The sequence below is a fragment of the Panulirus ornatus genome, chromosome 26 (genome assembly GCF_036320965.1).
Source record: "Panulirus ornatus isolate Po-2019 chromosome 26, ASM3632096v1, whole genome shotgun sequence".
Taxonomy (NCBI): Eukaryota; Metazoa; Arthropoda; class Malacostraca; order Decapoda; family Palinuridae; genus Panulirus; species Panulirus ornatus.
The window spans coordinates 647,866-662,940 of record NC_092249.1 but is presented as its reverse complement, the minus strand read 5'-3'; the positions used below and the strand labels follow the sequence as shown (position 1 = coordinate 662,940).

At 39.2% G+C, this 15,075-nt stretch overlaps 1 protein-coding gene across 1 annotated transcript in view; it reads right to left on the bottom strand.

Annotated features, from left to right (window-relative positions):
• The window catches only part of LOC139757379 (uncharacterized), a 158,350-nt gene that overhangs the window by 7,286 nt on the left and 135,989 nt on the right, over positions 1-15,075 (bottom strand). Inside the window, exon 17 of the mRNA XM_071677807.1 lies at positions 3,872-3,953. Within this exon, the coding sequence (XP_071533908.1) occupies positions 3,872-3,953 (82 nt within the window). The remainder of the gene's footprint in view (positions 1-3,871; positions 3,954-15,075) is intronic.

The window sequence follows — 15,075 nt, the reverse complement described above, 5'->3', positions numbered from 1 at the left end:
TCTTTTTCACTCCATCTTTCCACCTCCAATTTGGTCTCCCTCTTCTCCTCGTTCCCTCCACCTCCGACACATATATCCTCTTGGTCAATCTTTCCTCACTCATTCTCTCCATGTGCCCAAACCACTTCAAAACACCCTCTTCTGCTCTCTCAACCACGCTCTTTTTATTTCCACACATCTCTCTTACCCTTACGTTACTCACTTGATCAAACCACCTCACACCACACATTGTCCTCAAACATCTCATTTCCAGCACATCCATCCTCCTGCGCACAACTCTATCCATAGCCCACGCCTCACAACCATACAGCATTGTTGGAACCACTATTCCTTCAAACATACCCATTTTTGCTTTCCGAGATAATGTGATGTGGAAAAAGATCATAAAAAAATCTGTAGGTAACAAACCTGAATTATGGCTTTTGTTAAAAAAATCCGTAGATAATAAACCTGAGTTATGGCTTTTGTCTAGGTTTTTCAAACTAAGCACTGTCCACTATATGAAAAAGAGCAAGAATGAATAAAAATAGTTTTACAAGCACCATGTAGAGTTAACTCAAACTTCACTGTACATTCCACAGAACCTCTCTCTGAATGCCTGTTTCCTTCTATATGATGAGACAGACCATAATCTTACTTATACAATTAACTGAATACCTCTCCTGCATCAGTACAGATTTTGTCTGTGGTCATACTCATAACCAAAAGTGCTGATATAGTCAAAGTACTAGCCTGTAGAGAGAACTGGTGCCAACATCCCTTATGGAGCAGTTTGGGTGCCAAAACCTAAGCTATGAGAACATTATGAAGAATTTAGTTAATTCTTACAGAGTATCAGAAGGTAAGTAAAACTTAATACATCATAAAAGATCTTCACTAATTAATGATTTCAAATCCCTTTGCAGAATTCCTGAACTTACAAAAAATATCTGAACACTAAAAGGGAAAACTGATGTTGAGAATGCTCAGCAACTACCACAACTGAGGTTCAACACTAAGTCATTTACATAAATTTTGCCTGTATTGTCCATCTTCTGGGGGAAGCATTACAAAATCTTGAACTGCTATACATGACATCTTTCAAAACTGACTGTTTTATTCATGCAAGTCCTTCTGAGAGATTTATGTAAAGTTTTCCTGAGGCTGATGATAGTAGACATTTTACCTGTAGTAATACAAGCAGTAATAATTGAAGTCCTTTGCCATCCATAAAAACATTAAACAACTGTGCTTTCTCTTTACAGTTACAAAACACTGCTCAATTTATTTCAACCAACTGTTACAACAATTTACTCTCACACATGCACTCTACTAGCTTCTTAAAGTCTAAACATGCATAAACCATAACAAGTTCATGAAGAAAACTGAAGATTGATATATTGTTAGTAAGTAATACATAAGTATTCAGAAGGCTTGGTTATGACTTCTTTTCTCCAAAATACTTTAAAAGACACTGCACATTACAACTAAGCTAAAGGAATAAAAATTCAAAGAAATAATAATAATAATAATAATAATAATAATAATAATAATAATAATAATAACTATAATAATAATATTATTATTATTATTATTATACTTTGTCGCTGTCTCCCGCGTTTGCGAGGTAGCGCAAGGAAACAGACGAAAGAAATGGCCCAACCCACCCCCCATACACATGTATATACATACGTCCATACACGCAAATATACATACCTACACAGCTTTCCATGGTTTACCCCAGACGCTTCACATGCCTTGATTCAATCCACTGACAGCACGTCAACCCCGGTATACCACATCGCTCCAATTCACTCTATTCCTTGCCCTCCTTTCACCCTCCTGCATGCTCAGGCCCCGATCACACAAAATCTTTTTCACTCCATCTTTCCACCTCCAATTTGGTCTCCCTCTTCTCCTTGTTCCCTCCACCTCCGACACATATATCCTCTTGGTCAATCTTTCCTCACTCATCCTCTCCATGTGCCCAAACCACTTCAAAACACCCTCTTCTGCTCTCTCAACCACGCTCTTTTTATTTCCACACATCTCTCTTACCCTTACGTTACTCACTCGATCAAACCACCTCACACCACACATTGTCCTCAAACATCTCATTTCCAGCACATCCATCCTCCTGCGCACAACTCTATCCATAGCCCACGCCTCGCAACCATACAACATTGTTGGAACCACTATTCCTTCAAACATACCCATTTTTGCTTTCCGAGATAATGTTCTCGACTTCCACACATTCTTCAAGGCCCCCAGGATTTTCGCCCCCTCCCCCACCCTATGATCCACTTCCGCTTCCATGGTTCCATCCGCTGCCAGATCCACTCCCAGATATCTAAAACACTTCACTTCCTCCAGTTTTTCTCCATTCAAACTCACCTCCCAATTGACTTGACCCTCAACCCTACTGTACCTAATAACCTTGCTCTTATTCACATTTACTCTTAACTTTCTTCTTCCACACACTTTTCCAAACTCAGTCACCAGCTTCTGCAGTTTCTCACATGAATCAGCCACCAGCGCTGTATCATCAGCGAACAACAACTGACTCACTTCCCAAGCTCTCTCATCCCCAACAGACTTCATACTTGCCCCTCTTTCCAAAACTCTTGCATTTACCTCCCTAACAACCCCATCCATAAACAAATTAAACAACCATGGAGACATCACACACCCCTGCCGCAAACCTACATTCACTGAGAACCAATCACTTTCCTCTCTTCCTACACGTACACATGCCTTACATCCTCGATAAAAACTTTTCACTGCTTCTAACAACTTTCCTCCCACACCATATATTCTTAATACCTTCCACAGAGCATCTCTATCAACTCTATCATATGCCTTCTCCAGATCCATAAATGCTACATACAAATCCATTTGCTTTTCTAAGTATTTCTCACATACATTCTTCAAAGCAAACACCTGATCCACACATCCTCTACCACTTCTGAAACCACACTGCTCTTCCCCAATCTGATGCTCTGTACATGCCTTCACCCTCTCAATCAATACCCTCCCATATAATTTACCAGGAATACTCAACAAACTTATACCTCTGTAATTTGAGCACTCACTCTTATCCCCTTTGCCTTTGTACAATGGCACTATGCACGCATTCCGCCAATCCTCAGGCACCTCACCATGAGTCATACATACATTAAATAACCTTACCAACCAGTCAACAATACAGTCACCCCCTTTTTTAATAAATTCCACTGCAATACCATCCAAACCTGCTGCCTTGCCAGCTTTCATCTTCCGCAAAGCTTTCACTACCTCTTCTCTGTTTACCAAATCATTTTCCCTAACCCTCTCACTTTGCACACCACCTCGACCAAAACACCCTATATCTGCCACTCTATCATCAAACACATTCAACAAACCTTCAAAATACTCACTCCATCTCCTTCTCACATCACCACTACTTGTTATCACCTCCCCACTTGCGCCCTTCACCGAAGTTCCCATTTGCTCCCTTGTCTTACGCACTTTATTTACCTCCTTCCAGAACATCTTTTTATTCTCCCTAAAATTTAATGATACTCTCTCACCCCAACTCTCATTTGCCCTTTTTTTCACCTCTTGCACCTTTCTCTTGACCTCCTGTCTCTTTCTTTTATACACCTCCCACTCAATTGCATTTTTTCCCTGCAAAAATCGTCCAAATGCCTCTCTCTTCTCTTTCACTAATACTCTTACTTCTTCATCCCACCACTCACTACCCTTTCTAATCAACCCACCTCCCACTCTTCTCATGCCACAAGCATCTTTTGCGCAATCCATCACTGATTCCCTAAATACATCCCATTCCTCCCCTACTCCCCTTACTTCCATTGTTCTCACTAACAATAATAATAATGCACTTGTGACTTACTTTTCAACTTTTCCTTCTGAGGAAGACTTCAGACAAACAACTTCATCACGAGCTTTACGGGCAACCTCTTCCTGGGATGTCACTGTTGGTGCCAGAAAAAATAATGTACTCATCTGAACCAGCTCAATGTTGCTGTGTCTTCAATACACCCAGCCTAGTTGCAATCATGTCTGTATCATGAATTTCTTGTCTGTAATGTGAATTTCATTTAAGAATTGGTTATCATTAGGCTTAGTGTGACATTATCACTTTTTCTTCAAAACATTTAAGAATCACTTTAGCTTGATATCTTATCTACATGGTGTATACAAATATGATAGTCCTGATGGTGTATTATTTCTTGTTAACCATAACTGAATAATCAATGTGGATGTTATTACATACGAGTTTCTCAATAAAAGGGGTGACTGTGTTCTTGATTGGTTTGTCAGGCTATTCAGCATCTGTCTGGCTCAAGATGAGATGCCTGAGGAGTGGCAGAATGCATGCAGAGCTCCCTTATATATAGGCAAAGTGAGCGAAAGTGAACAATTGAATTACAAAGGTATAAGTCATTAGGTATACCTGGTAAAGTCTATGGAAGAGTGATTAATAAGAGGGTGGTGGCATATACAAAACATCTGTCTGGGAATGTAGTTTGGCTTAAGGAGACACAGATCATATATGGAGCAAATGTCTGTTTTCAAGACTTTATGTAAGAAATACTTTGAGTCAATGAAATGTTTTATGAGAGAAATACTTGGAGAGAGAGAGACTAAACGGTAAATGGCATTTATGGATCTGGAGAAAGTGTACAATAGGGTTAACAGAGAAGCATTATGGAATGTGATCTGAACGTAAAGTGTGGGGTTATGTAAAGTTACTGAAAGCACTGAAGAGTACTCCCTGGAGAATAAGGCATGTATGCAAGTAGAAATAGAGAATGAGTGGTTCATGGAGAAGGTGGGTCTGTGTTAAGGATGTGTGACTTTCACTGTGGTTGTTTCACTGTGGTTGTTCAATCAGTTTATGAACATAGTGGGCAGTTGACTGTCTCCACCAGCCTGACGTTACACCATGAGTGAAAAGTCACCTTTGATAAGGGTGTATCTTTTTCAGATGAAACAGAATACAGTCTCATCCAAGAACTTATTGCTTCAAAGGAGTCCATCTTCTTCCTGCTGTTGAGTATTCTGCAGCCTTGAAGCTGTGTCCCTATACCACCAAGAATTGAATCCTAGGATTATATAATAAATAATACTGGATGGGGTGATGAAGTAAATGAGTGGAAGGGCCTCTGATCAAGGGGGAGATGTATGGTATACAGAAAGTGGGAAAAGTGAATAATTTGCTGTTTACATATTATACATCTCAGCTGACAAATTCCAGAGAGAAACTCCAAAGCTGGTGATAGAGTTTCAGGAAATTCTCTGAAAAAGGAAGGATGAAAATACATGCACAAAAAAGTTATGAAATATGCAGCAGGGGGATAACATGGCAATGGATGGAGGTTATTATTACGCCATAAGTGAAAAGTCACCTTTGACAAGACTGTATTATCATCAACTGACGAAAATGAGATGAACTTATAACGCTGAGGGAATCTGTTCTTTCTCTGCTACTAATTGTAGCCCTGCCTTGAACCTGCAAGAGCCCTCTAAAAGGTGTCCTGGGGTTATATGATAAAAAAAATGTGTGTGTGTGTGTGTATGACTGGATGGGCCATTCTTTGTCTGTTTCCTGACACTACCTCACTAATGCGGGAAACAGCGATTATGTATGGTTGTTTAATTTGTTTATGGATGGGGTTGTTAGGGAGGTGAATGCAAGAGTTTTGAAGAGAGGGGCAAGGATGCAATCTGTTGTGGGTGAGAGAGCTTGGGAAGTGTCAGTTGCTGTTCGCTGATGATACAGAGCTGGTGACTGATTCAGGTGAGAAACTGCAGAAGCTGGTGACTGAGTTTGGTAAAGTGCATGAAAGAAGAAAGCTGAGAGTAAATGTGAATAAGAGCAAGGTTATTACGTACAATAGGGTTGAGGAACAAGTCAACTGGGAGGTAAGTGTGAATGAAGGAAAACTGGAGGAAAAACTGGAGGAAGTGAAGTGTTTTAGATATCTGGGAGTGGATTTGGCAATGGATGGAACCATGGAAGCGGAAGTGAGTCACAGGGTGGGGGATGGGGCGAAGGTTCTGGGAGCGTTGAAAAATGTGTGGAGGTGAGAATATTTTCTCAGAAAGCAAAAATGGGTATGTTTGACGGAATAGTGGTTCCAACAATGTTATATGGTTGCGAGGCGTGGGCTATAGATAGAGTTGTGAGGAGAGTGGATGTGTTGGAAATGAGATGTTTGAGGACAATATGTGGTGTGAGGTGGTTTGATCGAGTAAGTAATGAAAGGGTAAGAGAGAGGCGTGGTAAAAAAATAAAAAGCGTGTGGTTGAGAGAGCAGAAGAGAGTGTACTGAAATGGTTTGGTCAAATGAAGAGAATGAGTGAAGAAAGATTGACCAAAAGGATATATGTGTCAGAGGCAGAGGGAACAAGGAGAAGCAGGAGACCAAATTGGAGGTGGAAGGATGGAGTGAAAAAGATTTTGAGTGATCGGGGCCTAAACATACAGGAGGGTGAGAGGCATGCAAGGAATAGAGTGAAATGGAACAATGTGGTATACCTGGGTCGACGTGCAGTCAATGGATTAAACCAGGGCATGTGAAGCGTCTGGGGTAAACCATGGAATGTTTTGTGGGCCTGGATGTGGAAAGGGAGCTGTGGTTTCGGTGCATTATACATGACGGCTAGAGACTGAGTGTGAATGAATGTGACCTTTGCTGTCTTTTCCTAGCGCTACCTCGCACACATTTGGGGGGAGGGGGTTGTTATTTCATGTGTGGCGAGGTGGTGATGGGAATGAATAAAGGCAGATAGTATGAATTATGTACATGTGTATATATGTATATGTCTGTGTATGTATATATATATGTATATGTTGAGATGTACAGGTATGTATATTTGCGTGTGTGACCGTGTATGTATATACATGTGTATGTGGGTGGGTTGGGCCATTTCTTTCGTCTGTTTCCTTGCGCTACCTTGCTAATGCGGGAGACAGCAACAAAGCAAAATAAATAATAAATCAATACACTTCCATATAATTTCCCAGGAATATCCCCTGGGGATAGGGGAGAAAGAATACTTGAATGTGTCTCACATATTCCCTGCTTGTCATAGAAGGCGACTAAAAGGAGTGAGAGCAGGGGGCTGGAAATCCTTCCCTCCTGTTTTTTACTTTTCCATCCATTCCCAGTGCCACCCCACCCCATAGGAAATAGCATCATCACCCCCTGCATCAGCAAAGTAGTGCCAGGAAATAGGCAAAGAAAGGCCACATCCACTCACACTCATTTGCTAGCTGTCATGTGCAATGCACTGAAACCACAGCTTCCTTTCCACATCTCTGTCTCTCTTCTATAAAGGCTCCTGCTGCTCAAGGTTATTTTCTAATTCTTAATAATGATGTCCTACTTGTATATGACTGCATTCAATGAAAACAGATTTCATTTCTGCTCATGATATTGATTAATTTCCTACATTACACTGTAAAAAAGTTCATGCTTAATCATCCTTACTTCAAAGTTTTCACAGTCATATGATGATGAAAAAGAAGGCAAATGAGAGTTGGGGTGAGAGAGTATCATTAAATTTTAGGGAGAATAAAAAGATGTTCTGGAAGGAGGTAAATAAAGTGCGTAAGACAAGGGAGCAAATGGGAACTTCAGTGAAGGGGGCTAATGGGGAGGTGATAACAAGTAGTGGTGATGTGAGAAGGAGATGGAGTGAGTATTTTGAAGGTTTGTTGAATGTGTTTGATGATAGAGTGGCAGATATAGGGTGTTTTGGTCGAGGTGGTGTGCAAAGTGAGAGGGTTAGGGAAAATGATTTGGTAAACAGAGAAGAGGTAGTAAAAGCTTTGCGGAAGATGAAAGCCGGCAAGGCAGCAGGTTTGGATGGTATTGCAGTGGAATTTATTAAAAAAGGGGGTGACTGTATTATTGACTGGTTGGTAAGGTTATGTAATGTATGTATGACTCATGGTGAGGTGCCTGAGGATTGGCGGAATGCGTGCATAGTGCCATTGTACAAAGGCAAAGGGGATAAGAGTGAGTGCTCAAATTACAGAGGTATAAGTTTGTTGAGTATTCCTGGTAAATTATATGGGAGGGTATGGATTGAGAGGGTGAAGGCATGTACAGAGCATCAGATTGGGGAAGAGCAGTGTGGTTTCAGAAGTGGTAGAGGATGTGTGGATCAGGTGTTTGCTTTGAAAAATGTATGTGAGAAATACTTAGAAAAGCAAATGGATTTGTATGTAGCATTTATGGATCTGGAGAAGGCATATGATAGAGTTGATAGAGATGCTCTGTGGAAGGTATTAAGAATATATGGTGTGGGAGGCAAGTTGTTAGAAGCAGTGAAAAGTTTTTATCGAGGATGTAAGGCATGTGTACGTGTAGGAAGAGAGGAAAGTGATTGGTTCTCAGTGAATGTAGGTTTGCGGCAGGGGTGTGTGATGTCTCCATGGTTGTTTAATTTGTTTATGGATGGGGTTGTTAGGGAGGTGAATGCAAGAGTTTTGGAAAGAGGGGCAAGTATGAAGTCTGTTGTGGATGAGAGAGCTTGGGAAGTGAGTCAGTTGTTGTTCGCTGATGATACAGCGCTGGTGGTTGATTCATGTGAGAAACTGCAGAAGCTGGTGACTGAGTTTGGTAAAGTGTGTGAAAGAAGAAAGTTAAGAGTAAATGTGAATAAGAGCAAGGTTATTAGGTACAGTAGGGTTGAGGGTCAAGTCAATTGGGAGGTAAGTTTGAATGGAGAAAAACTGGAGGAAGTAAAGTGTTTTAGATATCTGGGAATGGATCTGTCAGCGGATGGAACCATGGAAGCGGAAGTGGATCATACGGTGGGGGAGGGGGCGAAAATCCTGGGAGCCTTGAAGAATGTGTGGAAGTCGAGAACATTATCTTGGAAAGCAAAAATGGGTATGTTTGAAGGAAAAGTGGTTCCAACAAAGTTGTATGGTTGCGAGGCGTGGGCTATGGATAGAGTTGTGCGCAGGAGGATGGATGTGCTGGAAATGAGATGTTTGAGGACAATGTGTGGTGTGAGGTGGTTTGATCGAGTAAGTAACGTAAGGGTAAGAGAGATGTGTGGAAATAAAAAGAGCGTGGTTGAGAGAGCAGAAAAGGGTGTTTTGAAATTGTTTAGGCACATGGAGAGAATGAGTGAGGAAAGATTGACCAAGAGGATATATGTGTCGGAGGTGGAGGGAACGAGGAGAAGTGGGAGACCAAATTGGAGGTGGAAGGATGGAGTGAAAAAGATTTTGTGTGATCGGGGCCTGAACATGCAGGAGGGTGAAAGGAGGGCAAGGAATAGAGTGAATTGGATCGATGTGGTATACTGGGGTTGAAGTGCTGTCAGTGGATTGAATCAGGGCATGTGAAGCGTCTGGGGTAAACCATGGAAAGCTGTGTTGGTATGTATATTTGCGTGTGTGGACGTATGTATATACATGTGTATGGGGGTGGGTTGGGCCATTTCTTTCGTCTGTTTCCTTGCACTACCTCGCAAACGCGGGAGACAGCGGCAAAAAAAAAAAAAAAAAAATGACATGAAACTGTACTACACTTAACAACTACTTACCATAATGAAGGTGTAACAGGGAAGTGCTATGTTTGATTTTGACAAGTTTTATTTATTATCTATGCTACCATGTGTAATCTTCAAAAAATCACTTATTTGTTTATTCACACCTTTAACCTTCAGAACCATTCAGATCTAATGAAAAAATTCTGAAACACTTCCAAAACTATAGGCACATATACCAAATTCTGCAACATTTCCATGGCTATAGGCACATATTTCAATCAAGACCTAAACTAACTATGGTGCTATTAAGCAGGAATATTATATTAAGAATTTCAAGCATTTAATATCTTGAAAATTATCTTTTAAATATGATTATATTTAAAAATTCATTACATGTAATGCAAGGAAGAAAATATCTAAGGCAGTTAGAAACATATTTGAAGATTATGGACAAACACAAAATGGAATCTTTTGGAATGTTTCTCAATTTCACACAATGCCTTTCATAAAAACATTACTGCATATAACAGATAGCGTTAGCAAATGCAAGCAACATACCACATGATACAAGCTGCTTATCAATCTTTAATGATTGAGTAGTCACACTCACCAACACAGAAAATGCAATAACTGCATGATAATGGATTCATATTTCAACTTGCATGACCAATGCAGCAAAAACTGATACCAATCACTAGGCCAAATTTACAGATCCTCAAAATCATACTTACAGTTTGGTAACTAGACATGGCCCTAGAAAATAAAAAGTAGTTTCTCAGATCTGTAGTTTGGTAATTTTCTATCTTCATTAGATTAAACATTAATGTGATTCTATACATAATGTATTCCCACATTTAAATACAAATAGGGTTCATAAAAGCCTAGCTAATTTAAAACTTGATTTAACTTTAAACCTACATCCTATTATGGGGCACTCTTTCAAAACCTCTTTATAAGAGCAATTCAGGAAAGAAATGACCAAAAGTAACCTGATCATCGTTTTGATGGACTAACTTTGTCAGTTAATAAACCACATCACCACTTAAAGTATTTAATCTTTCTGTAGTGATGGTAAAAACTGTAAGGACTGTTTCATAGTTAATGCAACATCCACACCTCTTTGGTCAGTGTTTCAAGCATGACTTACACAAAGATTTGTGTATACAATATGCATAAAATGCTTGAGATGTCTACAGAGGCCAAAATGATTGATTAAAATCAAATTATCTACTTGATTTTTGTGGAAAGAAAAACTGTATGATGAAAATTTCTATCCTATATCTAGGAAAATTCCTTGTTTATACTTCATCTATTTTAAAAATAACATCTGAAAAACTGTTCTCCTACAATTATCTTTGAATAATTAATATCTGAGAAATTACTTTCTTATATCTGCAATATTACTTTATTAACAACTTTGAAATACAAAACTGTACTTACTGAATATCTTACTTATCCACTACAATAGAAACAATAATCTCCACTACCTGACGCTTTTCATCTATTCATTATCTACAGATATACACATTGTATGCTTTTTGAGTGTACAGTTAATAATAAAAATAATAATAATAATAATAATAATAATAATATGATAACAGTCGATAGAGATACTTTGTGGAAGGCATATGGTGTAGGAGGTAAGTTGCTAGAAGCAGTGAAAAGTTCTTATAGAGGATGTAAGGCATGTGTACGAGTAGGAAGAGAGGAAAGTAATTTGTTCCCAGTGAATGTTGGTCTGCGGCTTGGGTGTGTGATGTCTCCATGGTTGTTTAATTTGTTTATGGATGGGGTTGCTAGGGAGGTGAATGCAAGAGTTTTGGAGAGAGGGACAAGTATGCAGTCTGTTGTGGATGAGAGGGCTTGGGAAGTGAGTCAGTTGTTGTTCACTGATGATACAGCGCTGGTGGCTGATTCGAGTGAGAAACTGCAGTAGTTGGTGACTGAGTTTGGTAAAGAGTGTGAAAGATGAAAGCTTAGAGTAAATGTGAATAAGAGCAAGGTTATTAGGTTCAGTTGTGTTGAGGGATGAGTAAACTGGGAGGAAGTGTGAATGGAGAAAAACTGGAGGAAGAAGTGTTTTAGATATCTGGGAGTGGATTTAGCGGCGGATGGAACCATGGAAGCAGAAGTGAGTTGGGGGGGGGGGGGGGGGAGAGAGAGAGAGAGAGAGAGAGAGAGAGAGAGAGAGAGAGAGAGAGAGAGAGAGAGAGAGAGAGAGAGAGTTCTCGGAGCATTGAAGAATGTGCAAAAGGCGAGAACGTTATCTTGGAGAGCAAAATTGGGTATGTTTGAAGGAATAGTGGTTCCAACAATGTTATATGGTTGCAAGGCATGGGCTATAGATGGGGTTGTGTGGAGGAAGGTGAATGTGTTATAAATGAGATGTTTGAGGACAATATGTTTGTGAGGTGGTTTGATCGAGTAAGTAATGAAAGGGTAAGAGAGAGATGTGGTAATAAAAAGTGTGGTTGAGAGCAGAAGAGGGTGTATTGAAATGGTTTGGTCACATGGAGAGAATAAGTGAGGAAAGATTGACAAAGAGGATATATGTGTCAGAGGTGGAGGGAATGAGGAGATGTGGGAGACCAAACTGGAGGTGGAAGGATGGAGTGAAAAAGATTTTGAGCAATCAGGGCCTGAACATGCAGGAGGGTGAAAGGCATGCAAGGAATAGAGTGAATTGGAACGATGTGGTATACCGGGGTTGATGTGCTGTCAATGGATTGAACCAAGGCATGTGAAGTGTCTGGGGGTAAACCATGGAAAGTTTTGTGGGGCCTAGAGGTGGAAAGGGAGCTGTGGTTTCAGTGCATTACACATGACAGCTGGAGACTGAGTGTGAATGAATGTGGCCTTTGTTGCCTATTCCTAGCACTACCTCGCATGTGTGAGGGGAGAGGGGGTGCCATTTCATGTGTGGTGGGATGGCGACAGGAATGGATGAGGGCAGCAGTTATGAATATGCATATGTATATATATGTATTTGTCCGTGTATGTATTTGTACGTATACATTGAAATGTGCATGTATGGGCGTGTATGTATATACATCTGTATGTGGGTGGGTCGGGCCATTCTTTCATCTGTTTCCTTGTGCTACCTAGCTGACGCGGGAGACTGCGACAAAGTATATAAAAAAAAAAAAATAATAATAATAATTATTTATTTACTTATTTATTTTGCTTTGTCGCTATCTCCTGCGTTAGCGAGGTAGCGCAAGGAAACAGACGAAAGAATGGCCCAACCCACCCACATACACATGTATATACTTACATGTCCACACACACAAATATACATACCTATACATCTCAATGTACACATGTATATACACATACAGACATATACATATATACACATGTACATAATTCATATTGTCTGCCTTTATCTATTCCCATCGCCAACCCGCCACACATGGAATAACAACCCCCTTCCCCTTCATGTGTGCGAGGTAGCGCTAGGAAAAGACAACAAAGGCACCATTCGTTCACACTCAGTCTCTATAATAATAATAATAATAATAATAATAATAATGATGATGATGATGATACAGATAATACCTTTAGTGCTGCATCACTCAGAAATGTTAAAATGTGTCCTATGAGAAAGCTTATTTCTGGAAAATGAAAGATTTACTTGACCTAAGATAATGAATGGTAATAAAATGCACCTACAGAACATTTGTACATGATAAATTCTCCTTCACATTTTTGTTCACATCGTGTAAAATGCAGAATACATTAATATACCCACTGCTTCCTTGTAAACAAAGTTCAGAACATATTTAACATACACCATAAAATGTTATAAATACCATCTTGAGGTTATTTCATTGATTCATATATGAGCATTCTTTAATATACAATCTATAAATTTAGAATGCAGCTGTGAACATTTTTCTTTAACATTTAACATGACAATTCATGCTAGAGTCATGGATCCACACCTTCCTGTCTTTGTTAAACTTCTGAATTACATACAGGGGAATGTAAAATATGCTAGGAACCATACAAAAAATAACAAGTATGCTTAAATAAATATCCGTATAACTTCCATTACTATTAGGGGATATAACAAAATATTTTGAAATTAAGGCGTCAAGATAAGCAAGCAGGTTTACTACTGCACAGTCAAATACAGCATAGGGTCTGAAGAACTTTCAGGCAATAAAGGAAAAAAATTAACTGCAGGTAAATAACAGATGCAGGTAGGATGGTGGGAGAAGACCGTGCAGTCAGCAGGGTGGGTATTACATAGCCACTGGTTCCCATGCACACACCAGTACCTGATGTAATACTCACACCTCCGTCCCGCCTATTCACATGCCGCTGATGCAGACTTTTCCCTCGCTGGCCTGTCAAAGCTTCTGCCAGGCAAAGTCTTGGGTAGGCTGGCTGACTCAACTAGCAAAACATGAGCATGTGGTATGATGAGGTAGCTACCATGCTACTACAGTGAGCATGGAACATTTTGGGATAAATGCCATGCAAATAACTTTATGAGCAATATTACCTTTATAAGTTTTCATGAGAGTTAGCTGAGTTTCTTTGATAAATCTTTTTTGTTTTTTTATTTGCTTTGTCGCTGTCTCCCGCGTTAGCGAGGTAGCACAAGGAAACTGACGAAAGAATGGCATCTTTTAACGTGAGAAAATAATTGCTTACTTTTTCCAAACTATGAACACTCAATACATATCAATCTACTGAAATTTATCATCAGATATGATGAAAATTATCAGTTCTGAATTCAAATACATTTTATAGCTCTCATGAAAATTATGACTGTTGCAGCCATGCATTATTTCAAAACTGCCATGCATGCTTACTGACTGCATTTTTATATCTATTACATTTCATATCTTCATGCTAACAAACTATTAAGTGTACATGAAAATAATAGATACTTACCTAAAGACATAATAAAAAAAGAACAATAAACACCACAATGTCGTCACAAAAATGAATATGCATGGGGCAATATACTGTTCAGGACAAAGTCATTCTGATCATCTCATTCAAAAAGTCTCTCCTGCATTTCATAATTTCACCAAAATCTCAACCAACGAAAATGCCCAGACTCAAGCAATAAATCAATCAAAAATTCATTACTGGCATTACGTAAAAAATATCAAAGAGCATAGTTTTGGTTTATGTGGCTGAGACTGTGATGAATGACATATCATAGGACTAGAGGTATCAATTACACACTATCAATATCGGAAATGTAACAGATGAGTCATCCAAAACTTGTAACCTGTTGCCACTGGCTAGCTTCCCTAAAAGAAATTTATCATTGCTTAGATAATTTCAGTGTCTCAATTTTCTTATATTTTGTTTCAATAAATTACTGATATTACAAAAACCTACCATAATATTACACCAACTTTCAACATTACCTACTAGAAAATCTTATTAATTCAAGTAAATCTGAAAATATAGCTGAAATATAACATTACAAACGATGCACCTTCTTTACTCAATGAAGAATTTTCAGAATCAAGAAATCAATAGCCTCTCCAGTATAGAAGAGTACTACAATATATACTAATCACAATCATGGCTACATAATATATTCACAAG